The following is a 26,104-nucleotide window of genomic DNA, read 5'->3' on the forward strand; positions in this document are numbered from 1 at the left end:
TGCCATATAATATAATCTGAGGTTGGGTAGCGCCAAACCACCCTCAAACTTGGATTTAAATAAAGTACTAAGTTTTATTCTAGCCCTTTTGTCACCCCAAATAAATGAAGAGAGTATTGAGTTTATGACTTGAAAATTTTTGTTAGGGATATATATGGGAGAATGTTGCAACACGTAGAGGTATTTAGGTTGCATTATCATTTTAAAGAGATTAATCCTTCCAGTCACGGTCAATGGCAAGCCCCTCCAGGTATGGGACCTAAGTTTAAAGTAATTAGTAATAGGATCAACATTTAACTTAACATAGTCAGCAGGTTTAGAGGAGACCCATATGCCAAGGTACTTAAAACATATAGTCCACTTAAGAGGGTGGCCCTGTGTAGACTGGGCTGGAAGAATACCATGTACTGGACAGATAATAGACTTATCCCAGTTAATTTTAACTCCTGAGTAATGGCCATAATTATCGACAGTCTCCAATAGGTTATTAAGGGAGCCATTCGCCTCAGACAGAAACAATAGCATGTCATCCGCATATTAAGCAATAGTATCTGTAACCTCCCAAGCAAGGAGAAACCGTATACCCGGATGAGCGCGAATCAAACATGCCAGTGGTTCAATGGCTATAGCAAATAGGGCCGGAGATAAATGACACCCTTGACGAGTGCCCCTACACAACTCAAACGAGACAGATGTATATCCATTCACACACACCCGCGCAACAGGAGCGCTATACAACAGTTGAAGCCAACGGATGAATGTAGGTCCGAAGCCGAACCTATTCAGCACCTCCCACAGATAAACCCACTCCACCGAGTCGAAGGCCTTGGCAGCATCAAGAGATACCACCGCAGTCCCCGGCTCAGCAAGGTGGGCCATCTGCAGATGTGTGAACAAACGTCTCAAATTGACCGTAGTAAATCTACCCGGCATGAATCCCATCTGATCAGGATGAATAATCTCAGTAATTACTGAATTAAGTCTAGTAGCCAAGATTTTAGCAAGGATTTTAACATCAGAACCCAATAGAGAAATTGGTCGATATGAATCTGTATACAAAGGGTTCTTCCCAGGTTTGGGCAATACAACAATTAAGGCTTCTGACATTGTAGCAGGCATTACCTCTGACTCCAGTATTCTAGCATAGTGCGCATGTAGTTGCGGGACAAAAAACTCCTCAAATTTTTTATACAGTTCCACAGGAATACCATCTGACCCTGGGGACTTCCCGTTCGGAAAGGATTTAATAGCCAATTCAACTTCTTCAACTGTAAAAGGGGCGTCCAAGAAGGCAACAGATTCACTAGTCAGACTAGGGAGTTGGATAGTGTCTAAATATGAATGAAGCTCTAAGTTCGAAAACGAAGCTTTAGAAGCATATATTTCTTTGTAATATTGCAAAAAGGAATTGGCGATATCCGCCCCAGCGTATTGTTTCACTCCATTTTGATCGTAAATAGCTGTAATTACTCTGCTATCCCTTTCTTCCCTAGACAAACAGGCCAGATAACTGCCACCCATATCAGCCACCGAGTATTGTGCATGTCTAGCAAATAACAACCTCCTTTTTTATTTATCCAGCAGAAAATCTGACCATTTCCAGCCACTGGATTCTATCATCCGTTGATCGCGACAATACATATGTGGATTCTAAATTTCTACAGGACTGTTCCAATTAAATATCCTTTGAGCGATTACATTTTTTGGTATCTGCCACCTTCTTTATGAGTGTTCCCCTCAAAAAGGCCTTAAAAGTATCCCATAACAAGGCAGGATTAGCATTGGAATTATCCCCAAAATAACCCTCCCATAATACTATGAGATCAGCACCGCCCGCCATAGGCTGCAACCATGCTGGGTGCAATTTCCAAAAACGAGTTCCCCTGTCTACCATGGTGTCCACCTGCGCCATAACAGGAGAATGATCGGATATACCTCTTGGCAGGTATTCAATCTTGGAAACAAGAGGTGACAAGACGGGAGACAGAAGGATAAGATCTATCCTAGAAAGTGTTTTATGTGAAGTAGAATGACAAGAGAATTGTTGCGCTTCTGGATTACGAACTCGCCACACATCCACAAGCCCCATTTCCCGAAGAAGTTTAGAAAATGCAGTTGGACGTGGAGGACCCAAGGGTCTAGTGTCAAGAGTCTCTCTCCATCTATCTAGGATAGGGTCAGGGACATTATTAAAGTCTCCCATACAGATGACGGGAGTATCTGGTGATTGGGATATGAAAGTTGCCGCCTTCCCAAACACTTCCGTACCATATGGAGAGGGAATATATATTGCCAGAATTATTATTGGAGAAAAGTCAATTATTGCTCTTATAAAAACGTATCTACCATAGGGGTCTAACTGTAAACTTTCCAGAGAGAAATGTATATTTTTCTTTATCAACAGTGACACTCCTCTAGAACTAGGCGTCTGAACAGAGTGGTACGCCCATCCCACCCATTGTTTTTTAAGTGCCATTACTTTACCCCCATGTAGGTGTGTTTTCACCAAGCACACAACATCCGATGCGTACTTTTTAAGCTCAGAAAGTACCAAGTTACGCTTGACCTTATCATTCAAACCTCTTACATTCCAGGTGAGCAGACGGAGACCCCCACCACCCTGCTAATCCCCACCATGATATATCAGGTAGTGTATATTTGAGGATAGCAAGGCCACATTGGCACAATCCCAATATAAATGAGGCATAACATTAACACAGCAAATGTACATCATCACATTATGCATTGCAATACAATCCGAACCTGCCCCGCACCAATCTCACAAAGCTTCAATATGAACGTGTAACATAGAACTCCAATGCTGACTTTAAAGGAACATAATGAGAACAACTTAAAGTAGAACAATATACAAGTGTAGAACAAAATGCACATTTCAAACCCTTCTTTTCCACCCCGCATACTCTGCACAACACTAACCGTTAGAGTATACTTGAATCCCTAAACTAGAAGAAATTATTATTATTATTATCATTTATTTGTTAGGCGCCACAAGGTATCCGCAGCGCTGCACACAGTACTAACAGTAGACTATACAGGGTGAAACCATACAGAACAATGAACAAAAAGTACCAATACTTCAGAAACTCCGGCCAGTCATATGCAGTAAAGACGGAGTGGAAGAACAGGTATGGAGACAGGAGGGGAGAGGGCCCTGCTCATACGAGCTTACATCCTAAGGGAGGGTAAACAGACCAGGCACAAGAGGAGCCAGTTGAGGCAAGAGGAGAGAAGGGAGGACGAGCTAAAGGGAGGAGATGGGGGTTAAGTAGATGGTTGGTAGGCTTTGAGGAAGAGGTGAGTTTTGAGTGCACGTTTAAAGGAGCACAGAGTAGGAAAAAGACGGATGGAACGAGGGAGGTCGTTCAAGAGAAGGGGGGCTGCACGGGAAAAGTCTTGGATTCTGGAGTGGGAAGAGGTGATAAGAGTGGAAGAGAGGCGGCGGTCGTTGGCCGAGCGCAGGGAGCGGGCAGGAGTGTGAATGGAGAGGAGGTTAGCGATATAAGGGGCAGTAGAGTTGGAGAGAGCCTTGTAAGTGGTGGTGAGGAGTTTGAAAAGGATTCTGTAGGGGAAGGGGAGCCAATGTAAAGCGAGGCAGAGGAGGAGCAGCGTGAGAGGAAGATGAGTCTTGTGGCCGCATTGAGGTTACAATAATCGAGGCGGGAGATGATAAGTGCATGGATGATAGTTTTGGTGGCATCCTGAGAGAGAAAAGGACGGATGCGGGCGATGTTGCGTAGTTGGAAGCGACAGGCTTGGGCAAGGGAATGAATGTGGGGGGCAAAAGAGAGAGAGGAGTCGAGGGTGACACCCAGGCAGCGAAGTTGGGTGACAGAGGAGATGGTGGTGTTATTGACGACAATAGAGAGGTCATGGTGGGATGGGAGTCTGGGCGGAGGAAAGACAATGAGTTCAGTTTTAGAGATATTGATTTTGAGAAAGCACTCGGACATCCAGGAGGAGATGGCGGAGAGGCAGTCGGATACCCGAGCGAGGAGGGTGTAGGAAAGATCAGGAGAGGAGATTTAGAGTTGAATGTCGTTAGCATAAAGGTGATACTGAAGACCGAAGGAGGAGATGAGAGCACCAAGGGAGGAAGTGTAGAGCAAAAAGAATAGAGGGCCAAGAACAGAGCCCTGCGGGACTCCTACGGGGAGAGGGTAGGGGGAGGAGGAAGAACCAGATGTGGATACAGAGAAGGAGCGATTATCAAGGTATGAGGCGAACTAGGCATGGACATAACCAGAGAGGCCGAGAGAGAGAAAAGTTTGCAGCAGGAGGGGGTGGTCCACGGTGTCAAAGGCTGCAGAGAGGTCAAGGAGGATGAGCACGGAGAAGTGACCCTTGGATTTGGCTGACAGGAGATCATTAGTAACCTTGTCCAGGGCAGTTTCGGTAGAATGGAGGGGGCGGTAGCCAGATTGGAGAGGGTCAAGGAAGGAATTGTCCGCGAGGTGCCTGGTTAGGCGGCTGCAGACAATCCGCTCAAGTAATTTGGAGGCATAGGGGAGAAGAGAGATAGGGCGATAATTAGCAAGAGAGGTGGGGTCAAGATTGTTTTTTTTTTAGTTAAATTACCCCAATTTAACCAAACTATCTATCTAACTACCCACAATTGGGAGAGTGACTATTGGGAGAGTGACTCTCCCAAAATTGGGAGAGCGACTATAACTAGTAGGAGGTCTCCAGTATTTAGAATCCTCCAACCAATTCTGCTTTGGTAAACCTTCTATTACAAAGCCTTTTTCTAAACAAATGGCGAGAAGGCATAATCTGTATTAGCAACATCAATTGTAAAATTGAAGACAAAATAGAAATAATTGAATATTTGAAAACTTAGGCTATCAAGTGTCCAAATCCACTGCAGGCATTCTGCGATCCAACCAGTCGACGGCGTCCTTGGGTTTCGTGAAGAAGTGTTGTTTCCCGTCTGCTGATATGCGCAGCCTTGCTGGATATAACATGGCATATGGCAATTGTAGATCTCTCAATCTTCTTTTAACAGCACCAAACTGGGATCTGGATTTTTGTACATCCATGGCAAAATCAAGGAAAACTGAAACAATATGGTTATTGAACTTTAAAGGACCTTGTTGTCGTACCAGACGGAGGACAGCATCCCTGTCTTTGAAATGAAAGATCTTTGCGATAAATGTACGAGGGGAGGCTCCAGGTGGTGGAGCCTGAGGAGGGAGACAATGTGCTCTTTCAACTGAGAAAAGAGGGGAGAAGGCTTCTTTCCCGAATTCTTGGGGCAACCAATTCTCCAAAAAGGCTTCGGGGTTCTGACCCTCGGATTTTTCCGGAAGACCTACAAATCTCAGATTGCTACGCCTTAAGCGCCCCTCCATATCAAAGAATTTCTGCTTGCACTGGCTCAACTGTGTCGCCAAATCCAAAATCTGCCTCTGTACAGGAGCACCAGCATCTTCCAAGGATGAAATTCTATGTTCCGCTTCTCCCAGCCGTTCACGTGTTTTTTGAAGGTCATGTCGGATGAGGGAGAGGTCGGCCTGCACCTCACCTATCCTATCTGTGACCTTTTTTTACTTGCATTTATAGCTTAAGGTATCTGTTGTAAAGATGGAGGAATTTCTGCGGGCTGCGGACTCAGATTAGGTGAGTTCACCGGTGCCTCTGGTAATTGCCCAGTATCTTTAGAAGCAGCTGATGTAGATTGGCGAGTGTAGCGTTCCAACTTACCTACCGCGGCTGTTGCGCTGCGATGCTTTCCCATAGTGCAGCTGGGATAGTATATCAGAATAAACAGCAGAATATGTTGGAGCTTATTCTTCCCCTTTTTCTCCCTTTATTTTGATTCTTCACCGTGGTAAAAATACAGTGTAGTAGTACAGGATCAACACCCCACAGAGAGTATCCCACAGTCACTCTCTTACAAAATTATTCGCTGAGTTGGTCAGCACAGAGGATGAGGCTTTGTATGAAGCAGCTAAACACTGTTGTTTATTACAGACTGCAATGATCTTTTTTCCCCCGGCATGTCACAAGCACCCCACAGAGAGTATCCCACACTCACTCTCTTACAAATTTATTTGGGATTTCAGCCTCCACCAAGCTGATCAGCACAGAAGATGTGGCTCTATAGGGTACTATTGTACACTGCGGTTTTGTAAAGATTGCAACTTCCCTGTCAGATCAGATCAGGATACAAAATACAAATGGCGCCTACCATGAGGGATCAGCCTATTAATGTCTAAAATGGCGGGCAACTGCTTCACAGTGCTCTCCCTGCACCCAAAGTAGTTAGAGCTGTGTCGGAGGGGAGCATTTGCCAGACACTTCACTTGCAGAGTCCTTCTTGCAGTTTGAGTTTACTATACAGGATCAGGATCAGCTGCTGCTTCCACATACCCCCATAGACAAGCAGCGCATTCTTGTCAGCGGGTATCAGTCTCTTTCACTCCGCCGGGACCACACACACAGATGACTGCACAGCTATGCGCACTCGGCAGCTGAGGGGATATAAGCTGGAAGATTGAGCGGGCCAGCATCCAGCGCAAAGGGCACAACCACCTTACCTCCCAGCAGCAAACAGCAGACATCCAAGATGGCGGGCGCTGTTCCCGCTGCGATCTCCCCGTCCTCCGCTGGTCAGGCAGCGCTTCAGCAGAACGTTCCTCCGCAGACAAAGGCAACAGGTGAGTCCCAGGGGAGAAATGCCAGTCAGGTCTCCAAGCTCCCATACCAGAGACAGGGCTAATCGGCAGGTCAGCAAGCACCAGGGGTCAAAATAACTCCCCGTCCGGGCACTTGCACCAGGTCACAGAAGCACCGAAAAGCCTTCAAACCTAACTCAGGAGGAGGTAAGTGCTGTATGCTGCAGAATTGGGTTGCAGCAGCAACCGGAGAGAGGATTCAGGATATGAATTCCAAAGGATTTTGCGGGAGCTAGAAGAACTAGTGTCCTACTCCATGCTGCTCCAGGCCACGCCCCCCCCCCACTCAATTCTTCTTTTACAAATGCTTTTACCTTTCCTTTGAAGGAAAAAAGTGTCCCTGAAAATTTCTACTAAATGTTGGCAACTTGGATACAAATGGTAGATGATCCTAGTTGCGAGGGAGAGTGAGTGTGTGTGTGCATATTATATTATACATATATATATATATATATATATATATATATATATATATATATATATATATAGATATATATATATATATATATATATAGTGACAGAGTCACTGGAAGGAGGCTAAATGACAGAGGTATGTGTCCCAGGCTTTCAGCATTGTGTAAGTTAAAACACCAGTTAGAATGTGTAGGTAAAGCTTCCCACGGGGTATTTACAAAACCTGGTCCCTGGTGTTATGTATGGAGAAAGGGAAGGGTGCGCTCCATACATAAGGCCCAGTCCAGGGGGTGAATGTATCAAGCTGAGAGTTTTCTGGCGGGTTTGAAAAGTGGAGATGTTGCCTATAGCAACCAATCAGATTCTAGCTGTTACTAAATAAATGATAGCTAGAATCTGATTGGCTTTTCAAACCCGCCGTAAAACTCTCAGCTTGATACATTTACCCCCAGGTCTTCTGATCTGCCAGTCTCTAAACAGACTGATCAAGAGATGCACCTGTGAGGTGCCTGTGAAAAAGCAGCTAGGATATGCAATCATTGTCTCAGACCTGGGGAGGAGGTGAGTTGCCTCCTGAGACACTCGGCTTTTGGTGAGCAATAATATGTTTAGTGTGTGTTTGGACACAAGGTCCAACACCTGAGACAGGGTAGCGCTACAATGTATTAGCTAGTAGCCAGATGGCTAGGATTTTGTTTATGCTTTGTTTTGTTTTCAAGCTGGTGAATAAACAAGATGTGGTTTTTAACCTGAAACTGGACTTGTGTGGTTTACTGCTGCTGTTCGTCGCCATCTTCCCCCCCAGGAGATGGTACCTGTTCTGATGATTATGTCACAATATACATATACACACACATAGACACAAGAACTTTCCCAAACAGGCTAGGTTTCCGTCTAGGCTTCATTAAAACTGCAAGAAATTATGATGATGAAACATTAAATGGATGCACTGCTCCTGCAATAAAGAACTGCACCAAGTAATTGTGTGGCTAGTAGCCAGGAATATTGTTAAAGTGAGAGGAAAGTTTGTGGAACTCGAATGGTGAGAGGGGACTCTGCTCAGTAGCCTTACCACCAAGCTTATTGTAATACATTACATTGGAAATGAGGGTGGCAATGTATTAAAAAAATATTATACATTATACTCCTCTGGAAATCAATCTCATTGTTTTCTCTCAACTGACCACCTGACTGTCTCCTCTCTGTACCTTGACACCCCCAGACTGTACCATGACTCCTTCCCCTCATCTCTGGCATCATATTCACTCTATGGGGATCCCCTAACACCTTCTCCTCTGTAAATAAAAATAAGATCAGCAGCAAATAATAATAAGACTTTCTGTTTTTTATGGTATATTTACTCATTAACACTGAAAAACACCACTTATTTTGTACGTGGACAAACAAAAACAAAACAGGAACAATAAACACAGCTTCCCCCAAAATAAGCACTGAAACCCTATTTTTCATAAACACATTAGCTTTTTTTCATTATATAATGGGCCACTACAAATTTCAGTGTGTTGAAGTAGTAAGACATGTTTATGCTCATTTGTAAAAAGAGTTGTTATGGTACGACATTGTTCCACATATTATTTAGTGCAATATAATCATTTAAATGAATGATTGCATGGTTTAAATAAATGTATGGTTTATAGCACATGCAGAGTATTCTTCCAAGTGAAGTGGCAAACAAAAAATAAATAAATCTGTTTTTGCACTCAAATAATACAGACTTTGTCACACACATGCAACAGTTTACGAGAATATAAGATGGCAGGTGTGCTGAAGATGGCTACATCTGCCCAAAAACAGAATTTCAAGCATGAATTTATAGGAGACATGTCAAAGCAAGGTGCTATGCCAATTTACTAAGCAAATTTAAAGGTTAGTATGTGGAGCTATCATTCAGATGAGCAGAAGAAGGAGTTACTGGCAAGACTGTATTAAGCTGAATATATCGACATGTTTTGCATTGGTGCATATTTTATCTGATTTAAGGTATTAGTAACATGAGTTTTATACAGGGAAACGTGTTTAGTATGCTGAAGAAAAACAAAACATCACCAGCTTCAGCTCATTAACTTTGAGTTATAAAATGCTTTGGTTTACCACAGGAGTTAGGTATCTGTATACTAGGAAAGGAAGGTAAAAGATTTACACATCTACCAGAGACAATTAAACTGTTCAATTGTTGTCATTCACTAGAGGAGTAAGTACATTAAAACACCTCACTCCCGCACGAGTAAATCAAATGATCAAAGTTAAAATTCAGTGAGAGGTTAAAAAAAAAAAAAAAACACAACAACACACTAGCTGTGTAACTTTATTTAAAAAGAAAATAGGTTTCCATGGTGTCCAGTATAGAAATTACGATATTATCGAATGCATTATGTCTAATGTATAAGTGTAGACAATGGTTGTATAAAATAAAAAGCTTTTTTATGCATTACTTGCTGATTCTTTTAGGTATGCTGATTTGTGGAGTGGAAATCTAAGACTGCAAATATGTTTTCAATGTTGGAGATTTTTGCATCTCAAAGTCAGGTAGGTTATCATGCAAGACTGACTGAAGGAGATTTCTTAGATATGCTGGTGGACAATACTGTTTTATATGCAAACATGTTAGTAGAAAATTACCTGTAAAAAGTGCATTTAAAGTTACCTTGTTAATCTATCAGTTACTGATGGCCCTCCGACACTTAATCTGTCAAGGTGAGAAAATAAAAATAATCATTACCACTTCATACATGGGAAATATGTTTATTTAATTATTACAGTCATAATAACAGGTATAATGTAAGTCTATAATGTAGACGATTTATTACTTCTGCGAAAACAAATTTTAAAGTGGACATGTTGTCATCCCAGATTCGATCTAAAAATGCTTTTTCTAAAATATTCCGTCCTATTTTCAATAATATTTGCATCCTTTGTACATTCTTCTCAGGACACCCGTTATCGCCACATGTTGGTACTGTTGACAATAAAACAGATTAAACAGACAGACGGATCCAATAGTTTAGTTGTTTAATATATATTTAGGGCTTGATTCAAATTGAAACGCAACTTGTGGATTAAAAAAAGAGCGCAAAACTTGTGTAGTTTCAACCATATTCAAATGCAAGCGGTTCACAAGATGAGTTTCGATTTGAATCTTGGTCTAAGTATGCACTTTGTAAGGTACTTGCAGTATGTTAACAGAGAGCACAGTATGTAGTATATATACACAAAATAAAGAACTCCATATAGTATAATAATGAATAAAAAAAATAATATATATTTTTTTTACATTAAATACATAAAGATGTTCTTAATGAATACTGTACATACAAAGCATTTTTATTATCTATTTTGCTTGTCAATACATATGCTCTGTGCTAGCTAGTGGCACGTATACATGTACTTTTCAAAAAAAGACTATGCTGTGTGTGTCATCACTATCAGTCAGCACATACACCTGCCCTGTAGCTGGTGCAAATGGTATAGCTGAAACCAGCTTACTTAAGAGAAACCCAGGACTTGAATTGGTTGCATCTGCATCTTTAAATGCTGTTTGTCCACCCCTTCCCAATCCTGTTCCACACTTTGATTTGTAGGCAGTCAGAAGTGTCATTTGCATTCGGACATGATTTGCATGCAATTGCGTTGATTGGTGTATGGATCGTTCTGAACATGTGCACAACTATTTCACGCAAGTTACGGCACACAATCTGGCCCTTTATGTTTAATAAAATATATTTCATATTAAGAGGTTATGGTTTTAATAAACATGTTTATTAATAATCAGCACATCCCACAGAAGCAGACTGAGAAATGTAATCCTCACCTTAGGAAACATTGGTTTAGCCATGGAAATCACTCCCTATTTGCTCCTGTAGGCCAACTACTGGCCAAGAACCGATCCTTGTGGTTCAGCAAAGAGGTCCATCACATCGAGCTGTGACAGACCCCACCTTTCCATTATCTGACAAAAGAAAAAAAGCTCTGGGTGTATATAGATCATTCTCGCTAGGTTATTCCTGGTACCACCCCTAATGATTCATGTATGCCACAGACATGTCATTGTCGTCTGAATGTAAATCACTTTCCATTTCAGGAACACTTGAGCTTTCACAAGAGCATTTGTCACGGCTCTTCACTGTAGAACATTGATGGGGAACCTGATGGCTGGGGTCCATAGTTACTAAGGTTCAGTCCCATATGGAAAAGTGACAGCCTTTGTTCAAACTGGTCATCCTCATGCACCATAGGAGAGATTATCATATCTGAGATGACTGACTGATTAATTATGTAGCTAAGCGAAGGTTGACTTCGGACCACTTTCTTAAAAAGTCGTTCTAAAAGGTTGAGAATGGAAGTGTGTGTATTGTACTGCTTAGAATTTTGACCATCTTTACCAACAGCCTTATACACCTGAGAACTGGTGTTCTACTATGAGATAGAACATGCCTTTTTAGTTTCTTTCTAGGTATGTATGATCTCCTGAAGTAAAAATTATTTCTGGAAGGGAGTATCGAAAATAAGACCCAAAAATATGAAAGTGGATTTTTGATCATTGATTATGCATCTGTGAGATTCAAGCGGAGCTGTCATCTGTAGGTGGTTGAGAAGACAAATTGGAGAGTCTGTCTCTACTAGGAAATTGTTCATATAAGGTACAATGTTGACTTCTTTTGACCTGAGCAGAGCAGCTTTAACTGCCATGGCATAGCAAATGCTCTGGGAGCTGCACCCAAACCAAAAGGAAGGGCTCTGTATTGGAAATGGAGGTCTATTATAGCGAACCTGCGGTGGCTCTGATGTTGGGTGTTAAGGTACGCTTCTTTTATATATACATAGAAGCAAGGTACTCGTTCTGCTCAATACTATTATTCACTGAACGTAAGGACTCCATCTTGAACCTGTCCACCCCGAAGACTGGGGTTAAGTGATTTCAAGTTCAAGATTAACTGATATATCCTGTCCTGTTTATGAACTAGAAACCTGGAATCTTCTGTCTTTCTGGAACTATCACTGCTGAAACCAATTGAATGGGTGCCATATGAGCCAGTCTTTGGTTCCATTTCCAGGAAGTCTGGTGGAAAAGAACTGACAGAGGAAGAATCAGAAGAACTAAAATATACTCCCCTCTCAACAATGCCTCTTACCCACATCTCTGAAGAAGAGGCCATCCTGTGGTCCCGGAAAACCAAAGGTGAGCGCTCACCACAGTAGGGTGTGGAAAAAAAACACCATCATACTGTAGGTTTATCACAGAGTTTGGAGGGCTTTTGGAAGTCCATATCTGCTTTTCCCCTTAAATTTTTAGTACTATTTTTGGGAGCATTTAATGGAAGAAAGATGCTTTTACCACCAGATGCCTGACTAATAATCTTGTCCAACTCGAGCCCAATGTGAGACTGACCATCAAAAAGCAAGGATTTAAGGGACCTCTGACTCCTTATCCCAAGATCTGAGCCACAGGGCTATTTTCGCAGTTACAGCTAAAGTAGAAACTCTAGAATAAACAAAGGCTGCATCCAGAACCACCACCACAATATAATCTGAGTCTAATATGATCCATAAGGACAGCGGATCATAATTAGGAAAGCTTGACTGAAGACCCTTGATCATTTAGAACTCCCTCTGTGCGGTCTTTAAGGGAAGAAACCCCAGGGACTGAAAGGGTAGTAGATTTAGACAAGCGAGCCATGGGAAGGTCTAATTTAGGAGGAAATTCCTCCTTTGCTGTCACCTCAGTCGGAAAACAATTAAACAATTGGAAACCTCTGTGGTACTTCCGATTTATCTGATTTAGACCAAAGGTTCCTATAACAATTTGGCCAATTGTTGAGAAGAAATAAAAGCAATACTACATTAAACAAAAAAAAAAAAAAGGGGAAAAATCGGAAAAACAGAATTCTCTGAATCCTGAATATTAAGTGCCCAGCTCCAGCATTGGGCTCTATATCCCCACAGTCGCAGTGTCCCCCAGTGGATGTAAAAGAATATATAGCTAAAGAAAGGTAAAATAATTTGTACCTGGAGTCGAATGGCTACAGCGTTATAGAGCTCCTGCTCCCCGCACACCGATTTGGGACACATTCCCAATTATTGAACACTTTTTCTGGGACGCACTTACTCTGGATCCCCACAGCCCGCAGACATCCCGGTGGTGGAATTTGGGAGAGGACATGCTCACCAAGGCGCATGGCCTACATACCTGCTGCTGCGGGGGTTGCAACACTGGAGCATTCCTTCGGGGAATGCAGCCGCCCGGCCCTCCCGAAATGTTGGTGCATATACACGGCATTGCTCATGTCCATCAGACAGCTGACTGACTCTCCATACAGAGAAGGCACAAGCAATAGCTTTCCTACCATGAGTGCACCCCAGATGGAGCCATCTTGCAGGCACCCTGGGTGGCACCAGACAGACACCTGTACCTTCTTCCTGTGAGACATCCCCACCAGCTATACACCAGCCGACAAGACAACCCTGACAAGCTTCTGAATACTGACTACACTAACCCTGCCGAAAGATCAAGGACTGGCTGACAGTGGTGTGGGACCCCAGCGCTGAAATACCTGCCTGCATGCTCTGAAGCACGTACAGCAGGACTCGTAGTTAGCACTTGGGCGGCAGCTATTACAGGCACGGAACCCTGACTAATGCACTACAGATGTCTTCTGTTTGCTGTAAACACGATCCACAGCAGTGTAAACACCTATACAGGACCCTTAAGAAAGTGCATCAGCCATAAAAATGTACAGTCAACTCTGACCAACCTTCATTTTCTCTTTGCTATATGAACGGACTTTAAAATATCACTGGCATCTAGTGGCTACTTTGTATATTGCATTGACAGCCTAAGCATAGAGGTTTCAATACACAGACCAGGGATCAACTCTTTATTCCTATAATTTCTACACAATTGCCCTGAAGCACGCCCATTGGCGCAGATGTGGTGATCCACACGCATGTCTCCTAGGGTCCCTTGTGAGTCAGCGAAACCCAAACATCTATGTAGTCTTTAAGTAGCAAGTGACAACCCTTACAGCTTCAAGTGTACTTTTCTGGGGTGAGCACCTCCTTACAATTTAATTTGTTTGCTATCACAGTAGTTTGGCGAATTTTCGGGTTTATCATAGGTCTGTTAAACTGCGGTTCAAGAGTGCTCCTTGGGCACACACCTGATCTGCTTACTCCACATCTTTAAAAGAAGGACAAAAACGAAAGTTAGTACTATAGGAAGGCACTCCAGTTTCGTATAAGGGAAGTAATAATTAAAAACACAATCTTTGTTAAGTAGCAATTAAAATATAAGGTATCAGGACAGCTATCCTAGGCCAATTTGTACATTTATTTCTATAATGGTGAAATATTAAAATATAGAGAGAAGTGATAAAATAGAAAGAAATTAGTGAATTAAAATTATTTTTCTTCAACCCCTAGGTTTGGGAAACTGACGCAATTTTTGATGTCACCACCCGGAAGTGGGGCCAGCGAGCGAGCGGCAGTGCCGCAGAGCTCCAATGTGTAACACAAATGAATATTAAAATTTTCTACGGCGGCTACAAATGACTCTAATTGAAATGAAGTTATAATAAGACGATTAACGTTTTAACGTCTTTATAATACCGGATTAGGGAGCAAGTACTGGCCATTTATTAACTGTTGAATATCAGACCCCGGGAAAGACTCATTGGTACAATACAATGGGAGATTCAGAGAAGATGTCATAGTAATGAGGCTGACCATTTATATATTTTTTTAAGTTGGTCATTTAGATGAAGCTTGATCGACTTCCCTCGAATATTATATGACTGGTTTGCAAGGCTTAAAAAAATATACTGGGATAATTAAGAATTTAAGTTATTTGAGAACAAATTACTATCAGTTTATAACCTTAGACTATTGTGGTGTTCCATGTAAATACCATTTATGTTTCCAACAGTATGTAAAAAATTGACCAGTAAAGCCCTATGTAGGCGAGCATTTGTGGACAATTCAGCCTGGCAAAATACAAACATATGTGTTCTTGGGAGGCTCATAAAATATGGGATTATTATTTAAAATATCTGTGAATAGGCAGTAACGGATAATGTTTTTTTTATATATTACCATGATATAGAAAAGTGTTTGAAATCCATAAAGGAACATATGATTGTGTAATAAATGGATAAATAATGCACACAAATATTGAACCATTTCAACACTTTATTAATACAATATTACTGTCATTAAAAGAAACAAGTATTATGGTTAAACCCTGTTAAGCTGGGTCCACCTAGGGTTTGAAGAAATATAATTTTAATTCACTTATTTCTTTTCTATTTTATCACTTCCTTACATATTTTAATACTTCACCATTATAGAAATAAATGTACAAAATGGCCTAGGAGAGCTGTACTTTTTATTTTAATTGATACTCAATAAAGATTGTGTTTTTAATTATTACTTTCCTTATACGGAACTAGAGTGCCTTCCTATAGTACTAACTTTCGTTTTTGTCTTTCTGTTGATTATTCGTTGGAAGAGCACCCTCTCACCCTACAAATTATAATATCGATGTAAGGGAAAGATGAGATAAGTCCTAACTCTGTGCAGATCTAACTTTTCTTGCATTTTTGTAAATTGCTCCACATCTTTACCAAGAATGTCCTTCTTATGTGTCTATTCACTCCTGCATTTCTACTGTTTAGAGGAAGGGGGAGGAGTGTCGGCTCGGGGACACAGCTACTTTGCGGAACCCCGAGCTGACACCACACTCCCTCTTCAAGGTCTGTTGGTCTTTGTGAAGTTTTCAATCCAGTTAGATTTTTCTTTATACTTTGATTATTGCTAAGTACATTTGCATTCATATGTTGTTCTGCGCACTAATGTGCACAAGATTTCACGATATGTTTGTTTCTGTCACTGACCCCCAGTGACCCCGAAACTGCATAGGTTAATTAAGCAGTTTATTTTTTCTTTTTGCTTTTTATAGATCTTCACACCAGCAACCACAACCATTTGCCTATCATCTTTCCGTAACCCTTTCTCCTTCCTCGTCACTCCAGGGGGTAAGTATATCAAGATTCAATTTTTTTCAGTGTTTCAAAGTCGCTGCAAATCACGGGTGATAACCCCCAATTTCAGTCTCCAAGTCGCCAGATGTATTAAACTGCGATTTTTACTCTGATCTTAAAAATCAATTGTCATCTCTGGCGATTTGCTGCGATGTCAAACACTCCCGCGTTTAGCTAACTCTGCTGTGTTTTCCTCATCTAGCTGCGTGATTACTAAACACATCACTGTTACACTGCCCCTGTCTATAGAGCCAGAGGTCCAGTAGCTGTCAAAAGTGTAAGAATAGGCAAAAGTAAGACAGACACCGCAGAAACAGCTTGTACAGTGTACAAGCTCCGATACGCAATGAACTTAGCTCAGCCGCGAGGTCTATTTATAGTATAAGGTGTTTTCCCACACTGTCATGGGAAAACCCCTTATACTATAAGTACTAATTTGCCGTTATTACCCTACACCCACCGCTCAGGGGTGTAGGAAGAGCCCTAGTGCTTTCAGCACTGGGCTGGTTATTCCTAGAGGAGGGGTCCGCTCGTATTTTTCAACAGACCCCACTCCCTAGGGAATCCAGCCCAATGCCAAACAGCCTGGGATTGGTTGTCATTATGGCAGCGGGACAACTGCTGCGTGTCCCCCTGCTATAGTGCCACCCACCCCAGGCTGGTTTGCCTAGTGCTGGTTGAGTAAAAAAAATCAGGGGGACCCAAACTAAAATTTCCCCCCGATTTTCAGCAGTAGGCTGGCAGCACTAGGGCTAACAGTGATGTGTTTACTAATCACACTGCTAGGATGCAGCGTGTAGTAATTAGTGATTTTAAAGCAAGAGTTTGCTTAATCGCAGCTTCATACATTTGAAACTTGTATAGCTAGAGTGGCAAATAGTCGGAACTTTGATCCTTATCGATTTTGTAAATAGTGATTTTGACAGAAACACATCTCTGGCGATTTAACAGCAAATCTCACTTTAATACATCTGCGAGATGAAACACACGTGAGAAAATTGCTGGATTTTCAAAATCGGACCTTGATACATTTACTCCCAAGTCTCCACTACCCCTCTCTCCATTCTCAACCGGGTTGCACTGTTCTAACACCTGACTCACTACTGAGCACGCCCCAGTCACTACTTGGGATACCCTAATAATGATAGGCGGACTTAAAATCGTTACCTTAAAAGTTAAGGGCCTGAAAATTCCAGAAAATAGGTCTAGATTACTAAGGGACCTCCTCGCAGATAAAATAGATTTGGCCTTCCTACAAGACACCCACTTAAAACAGGGCTCAGCAGCTCCCCTGAGTAGCCACCCTGACCCCAATTTGTTCTTGTGCAATTATAAAGATAACAAGACACTGGGAGTGGCCATACTTTTCTTCAAATGGCTACATGTCCAAGATGTGGTCACACAAACTCCTGGCGGACAGAGGCTTACTGATAAAATGTAAAATTTTTCATTGATCCTTAACATTTGTGAACATGTATGCTCCGAACCGAAAAATGTCTACTATCCTAAAAAACTTTCTGGAGCGAGTAGACTCCCTACTAGTGGGGATCCTAATAGTTGGTGGTAAACTCAACTGGGTACTCAAACCTGCCATCGATGTAACACTCGCCTTCAGAAACTAAAATCCCTTGATATGAGATATAAAGCCTCCCTAGAAATAGCTACTCTTGCCAAACTGGCTGAGACAAGAATGGCACTGAACAAGTTACTATCAGATATAGTGAAACTTGATCTTCGTAAATGCTGCAATCAGATCTACCAGTGGGGGAATATGCCAGGCAAATTTCTGGCCTGAGCACTGAGAGCTCAAACTTATATCCAACACATCAAAAACGAGACTGGGAAGCAGGCCACTACTCAGCTGAGAGTATCATACTTATTATTCTGAACTTTACAACATATCCTTAGACACATCAGTGGCTAAAACGCCCCTTAAAAAAAAACATCACCGTCTAATAAGGCCATTAAGTCAAACCCTTTAAGGAAGAGCCCTGGCCCAGAGAGCCTTACAGTATCCTATTTTAAAACTTTCAAAGAAAGACTAGCTCTTTTAATGCTACAGGCTTTTAACTCAATCTATGATCAAACTCACTTTTCCATCCACTCTCCCTAGAAGCACACATCACAGTCCTACCCAAGGAGGGGAAAGACTCCTCACGAAGCCCTAGCTATAGAACCATCTCTCTAATTAATGTGAACATCAAATAATATACCAAACTAATAGCCAACAGATTGAATCTTATTCTAACCAAACTGATCCAACCTGATCAAGTGGGCTTTGTACAGGGCCGTAAGGCTCAAGACAACACCACAAAAATAATTGACGTGGTTCACTATGCAACCTCCCCCAATACCCCTTTGATCCTTAAGTCAACAAACGCCAAAAAGCAACGGCCAAGATCAAGATCAATGAAGATTTCTCTGAACAGGTTGGGATCACCAACAGTAGGAGACAAGGCCGTCCTCTGCCTCCGATGATATTTATATTATGCATAAAGGCATTAGCACGATGTCTGAATTTTGAATATTTGGAGATCTATCTAACTTTAAAATTAATTATACAAAATCTGTTGCCCTCAACATCCCAGCTTCCCTTGGTGTAGTTGAAGGCCATAAGCGTTTATTTATATTCACCTGGCATACTTCCTATCCCGCTATACAACAGTGTTATACTATTAGGGTACGGTTTTTTTCTACCTGCTCACCTGCCCTTCATCTTGCTAATAAACCGATCTGACTCAGACATATGGTAATAATACTTTGTTAGGAGATATACAGGAGAAATTGCACATATTGTGCAATTCCTTTGTACAAGAAATGCTTACTTCCAATTTGATTCTTGCCTTTGTTAGCAGCTCTTTTCCAACGCCAGTTGCCAAAGGCAAAACACTAGAAGCTAGTAATTTTGTTATTAACAATTTACAAGTGACAAAACCAGTTTTAAGGAAGAGGCGGTCATTAGCATCATATCTTCCTGATAGCAAATGGTTGCATATGTACAGCTCAAATAACCAGCGCAACATACACAGCTTGTGCCCAAACCATTATACATCACAGCTGAAAATATTATGACATCAACATGTGCCCCTACAAAATTATTACAACAGCCTGTCAGTTAATTAAACTTGCTTTTGCTCCAAATACACTATATGGAAAAAAGTATTTGGCCACACCTGTTAATTATTGAATTGAGGTGTTTCAATCAGACCCGTTGCTAGAGGTGTATAAAATCAAGCACCTAGCCAAGCAGTCTCCATTTGCAAACATTTGTGATACAAAATGAGTAATTTTAAAGAGCTCAGTGACTTCAAACGTGATACTGTGATAAGATGCCACCTTTGCAAAAAGACAATTCATGACATTGCATCCCTGCTGGATATTCCACGGTCAACTGTAAGTGATATTATTAGAAAGTGGAAGCATTTAGGAACAACAGCAACTCAGTCATAAAGCAGAAGACCACATAAAATCACAGAGTGGGGTGAACGACTGCTAAGGCGCATGGTGCGTAAAAGTCGCCAACGCTCTGCTGATTCCATAGCTGAAGAGTTCTGAACTTCCACTAGAATTAATGTAAGCACAAAAACTGTGCAGTGGGAGCTTAATGGAATGGGTTTCCATGGCCGAGCAGCTGCATGCAAGACTCGCATCACCAAGACCAATGCCAAGTGTCGGATAGAGTGGTGTAAAGCACACAGACCATGAACTGTGGAGCAGTGGAAACGTGTTCTGTGGAACAAATCACACTTCTCTGTTTGGCAATCAGATGGGCGACAGAGTTTTACAGAGTGTATAGGTGCAGTATTTGATATTTTCCTATAGTCAGATGGTCGAGTCTGGGATTGCGGAAGCCAGGAGAACATTACCTGCCTGACTGCATTATGCAGACTGTGAAGTTTGGTGGAGAAGGGATAATGGTATGGGGCTGTTTTTCAGGGTTTGGTCTAAGCCCCTTATCTCCAGTGAAGGGCAATCTTAATGCTTCAGCATACAAAGTAATTTTGGACAATGCCATGCTTCCAACTTTTTGGCAACAGTTTGGGGAAGACACTTTTATGTTCCAACATGACTGTGCCACAGTGCACAAAGCAAGAACTACAAAGACATGGTTTGATGAGTTCAATCTGGAAGAACTTGACTGGCCCTCGAATACCTTTAGGATGAACTGGAACGGAAATTGCGAGCCAGGCCTTCTCGTCCAACATCAGTGGCTGATCTCATAAATAGTCTACAGAATAAATTCGCACAAATTCCCACAGAAATACTTCAACATCTTGTGGAAAGCCTTCCAGAAAGAGTGTAAACTGTTATCGCTGCCGAAGGGGGACCAACTAAATATTAAAGTATATGTATTTGAAACAATGTCATTATAGTCCATGTTGGTGTAATGGTCAAGCGTCCGAATACTTTGGTCTATAGAGTGTATATCCTGAACTCCTGTATGACTTTATTTTTTCTTGTCAGTTACCTATGCTTTTCCACTTTTCAATAAAACTGATTGTACAAAATATAAAAAGACATTCCTACATCAACTTTTAGGAGTTAAAGATCCCCCTGTGGCATGAACCTAGTCACTTTAAAGCTAAAGTTACTTTGTCAGAATGTAATTCCTTTTAGAATTATACTAAAGAACCCAATCTGGCGGCCAGTCTGCAAAGCTCTCAGCCAAATCTGTTTGCTACCATGCAAAGTTATGGCTAATAAACAAAACTGAACCCAATCTGGTGGCTAAAATGTAAATAAATCCTAAATCTGGTGGCCTTTATACAAAGATGAACTAATTTAAAATTTGACACCCAGCTGTCACTGCCAAGCACTCTCATACAAACTAGTGCAATTGCAAAGAAACGAATGCTAACATCACACATGCTGAATAATCTCTGTGTGTCCCTGGCTCTATAACACTTTTGCCCCACAACCCCTATATTTTTTGACAATATAGTCCTTTACACTTAATATTCAAATTTGTATTATACTATTCTGTTGTAATTTTTGTTCATTTTTGCTCTGCATCATTTATTGAAAAAGAAGCGGCATTTGCATTGTATGTGTGCATTTTTGTAACTTATTTTTTTCTGTGTACAATGTCAAAAATGGGATGAGAACTGGCTACCCCTAATTATCTTGTGGCTGGGCAGGAGAATTGCAGTGAAAATGAACATCCTCCTCAAGCTCCTCTCTCTTTCAAACCATTAAGGTACCGCTCTCTGATCTTTCAGCTATCCAAAAATGTTTATCAAAATTTATATTGAACAGCAAGTCTTACGGAATCAAACTGGCATTCAACAAGAAACCTATGATTTGAGGATGAAGTGGATTTTCAGACCTAAAAGCCTACTACTGGGATGCCCACCTTAGTCAATTTGTGTCCACTTTTGCCCATACGGCCTCTCTCTCCTGGTCTGATATAGATGCAAGTAACTTAGACTACCTACACTCTCATGTATTTGCGATATGACCTTCTCGGCTAAGTTGGAGACTTGCAAAGACCACCTATGACTATTTTCCTCTCCCTTGTCCATTATCCTAATGGAACAACCCCAACTTTCCTCTGGCCCTTTCTGACAGCTTATCTCAGGCATGGATTCACTCGGGGGTCCTGTTTGCAAGGCGATCTTATAGACAGAAGGACTCCGCTCTTCTTTGACAACCTCCACGTCAAGCACCTTGCCCAAAATTGCATGAATATTTGCAACATAGTCACTTTATTATACCTCTCCTGTTGAGACGCCCTCACCCAACGTTCCTATTTGAGAAAATATGCCTTCCTTCGCCATTATGGAGGGGGGATTTCTCCACTTTATAAAATATAGTACTTGACAACACGCTGGATTCTGGAAAAAGGCCCAAGTAGGAGTGGAAGTGGGACCCAAGGAGAATTACTGGGAAAACATCAGGGCTAAGGTAGCATCTAGTTCGATCTCTACTACGATTAAAGAGATTGCATACAAAGCCTATTATAATAAACTACTTAATAAACTTGCTAAAATATGTATCTCCACTTCCTCTGCCCATGGGTAGGGCTGTGGCCAATCAGGAACACATCTGGGTCTTGCCTAAAGATATCTTCCTTCTGGGACAAACTCTCCTCTTGTGCCTAGTCCGGAAAGACCAATGGTCATTTCTTCACTGTTATCCTCTCCAAACCTGACCTCTCATATCCTGACAGCTGCCTGGTACCAAATTGCCAAATCTTGGAAGCAGGATATGAGCCTCCTTGCATCTCCTCATTTAGATCCTACATTTGGTATATTGCAAGTATGGAAAAGATCACCTACATGAAAAGAAGATAAGTTTCACCAGACCTGAGCACCCAGGGTATATATGTAGACTAATCCGAAATTGACCCTTAAATAATATAGCCATGCTTCTCAACTCCCAACCAAGCACAAAGCTATGCCCCCTTATTTCTTACCAATACTCCTAAATTCTTCCCCTATACCAGATGTCCCCCACACACCTCCACCTCCAACCCTTCTTATTATATAAAACTTGTATCTTTACATGCCAGTTTTCTTGATCCGTACAGCTATTTTATTTTAAATGGTTTTTAATGTGAATGCATCTTGTACTTTTCAATGTGTTTTTTTCACTCATGTTTATTACCAAAACCTTCAAAACGAAGAAACAACGCAAAATGGGATGGGATCTAATTAAATGCAACTAATTATTTAAAGGGTAATTCCACCTAAAAATGAAGATATAGTTTTGCATGGATGTCTATAAGTTATATATTATAATTGAGTATTAGTTGCCTTAGGTTCAGCATTCCATCTGTTCTAGAGGGTCCCCCATAACTGCTACATTCTTCTAGCAATGCTCTCTGCTCGATTCGTCCCTGGTGGGCTTTTTTTTATATAATATGTAGTCAATTGATAACAGTCACCAGGGTGCCCACGGAATAGATAGGAAAGCCAGACTCAAAGAAAGGAATATTCTGTGATTATGCTTAAATTCTGGCATTCCAAACAAAATGAAATTTTCCGTTTTCAGTGGAATTATCTGTTCATTTTACAACAGGACAGTATAGACATAAAAAAAATTACAGTGGTTAATCTTACTACATAAACAGTAAGTGGAAACTATGAAGAGATGCAGAGCTATACAAACACTTAAATTTAAACATATCCGGTTTTAAAGCGCTGTTACATAAGCTACTCATGAAACAGTTTTAATTTTTGCTTATTGGCTGTTGCCATTTCTGAGTAAGTACAACGTGAGCTGCTGAATTAAATTACTTGGTTTAAGCATATACAATTTGCCTTGTTCAACAAAATGCATTATCACTACAATTTCCTAACCCCACAAAACAAAATCTGCAACATGGAAATGTTCTCATCATCACAATCGTACAATAGGCCATGTGTACATCTCAGATTCCTTACTGAAAGTTCTTTAAGTCGAGATGAAAGCTATTTCAGATTGTAGTCCTCAGAAAATCTAGCTTTAGTGTTAGTTTAACGTTACATCAAGTGCTAAGTGGAGCGGACTAAAGTCAGGAAATAAATCACAGTACAAGAATTGTTATGGCAAAAGTTTATGAGTGAAGATAACAATATATACTGCAATACCGGCAGTGATGGTGAGCAGTTGGTCCAATATTGCAGGATGTGTGGCTTCAAAATAAGCACAATGTTATTTCCATGTTACATAGAAAGCATAACCTTCAACTTTTAACTAACCTGTTTTGTGACTGAACCCTTCGTGGTAACCTGACTGTGTCATCGTCACTTTCTGTTTCCTGGTGCCCAGAGGTTGCAGAATGTAATTCTGAAGGCATCAAATTTTGAGAGGGTTCAGGTTGCGCTTCTCGAGTAGATTTTGCATTTGGTTGTCCTGGGGTTGCATGTATGCCATCATGGTCCAATTCCAGATTGTTGGCTTCATGATGCACTGGAGCTAAAGGTAATGTAAGAAGAATAAAGAAAATAATACAAAGAGGCATATATTGAAACAAATTAAAAATTATAGCAGTATTATACTCACTACACTACATTATTTATACCAGTGGAACCATTTATGACACTAAAAGTATCCACACTATTGCAATCACTGAGATGAGATCTGACAATTTGTGCTATGTTTGTAGTACACAAATGGGCGTATTCAATTGTCAGCGTTAACGCTGCAAAACGAGTGCTCGAAAAATATTACCGTTTATATGGTAATATTGCGCGTAATTACCGTTTCAGGGAGCTGCGAGCTGAAATTGAGCGAGTAATTACCGTATAAACGGTAATATTTTTCGAGCGCTCGTTTTGCAGCATTAACGCTGACAATTGAATACGCCCCAAAAGATCTTAGTAGAAAACACTGTTCAGAAATATAATAGTGCAAGATTAAGCATTATTAATAGCTATGTGTGTGGGCATATTCCAAAATCAACAATTATAATTAAACAACATTTTTCCTTTCTATATCAAAGTTTAGCAGATTGAAATAAGTTTCTGTGTACAAATTGTTCAAAGAAAAAAATCTTTCTCAAAAGACCTTTTGATTAAAATGCATAGAAGCATTGCATGCGTGGGTACTTCAAGGAACGAGAATATGCTAGAATAGTGATGGGCAATCCGATACACTTCAAAGGCTGTATGTGTGGCATTACAATCTCCAAAATGACCGCATATTACCTTTAATTTCAAACAACTTTAGTAACAACATCATTCATCCCAAAATGTACCTACACGCCCACCTGCTCCAAAAGTCCACCACATGCCACTCATAAGTGCCACTTGCTCCAAAATATCATCACACGCCCTCAGACCCCCACTTGTCACAAAAGCCTGCATATGCCATTCAGACCTCCCCACATGCCCCTCACATCTCCAGCACAACCTGGGGATGTAGAGGAAGAAGAGAGAGGACCTAGTCCTCTTATTGGTTGTGCTTTGTGACCTCCCTGCAGTATGAAGAGAAGCTCACATGATGAGGAAGCCAGGTGCTCCCATTCACTCTTTTTCTCTGCTTGCAGAGAATCAAATAAGATTGCAAGCAGCAGGCTGGGGGCTGCAGGTGAAGGTTCGTCGGACCACTGGTTGCTTGTTGCCCACCACTGCAATAGAATATGTACCTCTGCTGCACTGTATTTATATGCAACAATCAATTAAAAATAAACATATGCAATTTGTTTAATTTCATATCCAGTGTAGGTTTTTGTCCAATATCCACGTTATTATAAAAGTTTAAATTTTTAAGTGCCTGACTCCCCAAACTCTGTAATGCCCAGGTAAAAATACATAAATCAATCAATTGGTAAATTACATACAATGCTTTAACTTATTTCGCCTGGGCAGAGGAAATAGTTATGCTTGTGGCCTGGTAATGAGAGATTAAGTTGTACAGCATAAACAATGATAAGCAACATGCTGGCTTCTAATAGAAAGGGTTTGCTTTGCACTTCAAAAACTTTCTTGTTCTATCTTGGATTTCATACTTTGAGAGATGTCGGGGAACTTATACCTGTAAATGTGACTTATTAGACTTATTAGGGGTATATTTACTAATCTGTGGGCTTGAAAAAGTGGAGATGTTGCCTATAACAATGAGATTCTAGCTGCCCTTTTGTAGAATGTACTAAATCAATGATAACTAAAATCTGATTGTTTGCTATAGGCAACATCTTCACTTTTTCACACCTGCAGTTTAGTAAATATACCCCAAGTCTTCATTTGTTTAAACATGTTTATTTATTTTGTGATTTTCAACAAAACAAAAAAACAACAATTCACAACATTCTAATACAGAATAACGAAGCTAATAATAAGGTTAAAGGTTATCAGTTTCATTCAAACATGTCATGTGTAACACAGTAAAAACACAATACCTCCATCCCATGTTTCTACGAGACTAAAGCTTAGAGGAATTCCTACTTTAATCTTGAAGTGCAGCAAAAAGTTAATTTCAACTAACAATGAGTATCATAAGGCTTAAGTAGACAAAAAT

General features: G+C 40.9%; 1 protein-coding gene across 7 annotated transcripts in view; it reads right to left on the reverse strand.

Annotated features, from left to right (window-relative positions):
- The window catches only part of DCAF6 (DDB1 and CUL4 associated factor 6), a 291,082-nt gene that overhangs the window by 56,649 nt on the left and 208,329 nt on the right, over nucleotides 1-26,104 (reverse strand). For 5 of the 7 annotated variants that reach the window (XM_075195606.1, XM_075195607.1, XM_075195605.1 and 2 more), the window contains 2 exons: nucleotides 23,845-24,061; nucleotides 9,775-9,816 (listed from right to left, as the gene is read on the reverse strand). In XM_075195606.1, coding sequence (XP_075051707.1) covers nucleotides 9,775-9,816; nucleotides 23,845-24,061 — 259 coding nt within the window. The remainder of the gene's footprint in view (nucleotides 1-9,774; nucleotides 9,817-23,844; nucleotides 24,062-26,104) is intronic. The other 2 variants (XM_075195604.1, XM_075195609.1) reach the window with 1 other exon arrangement.

The sequence above is a fragment of the Mixophyes fleayi genome, chromosome 2 (genome assembly GCF_038048845.1).
Source record: "Mixophyes fleayi isolate aMixFle1 chromosome 2, aMixFle1.hap1, whole genome shotgun sequence".
Classification (NCBI taxonomy): domain Eukaryota; kingdom Metazoa; phylum Chordata; class Amphibia; order Anura; family Limnodynastidae; genus Mixophyes; species Mixophyes fleayi.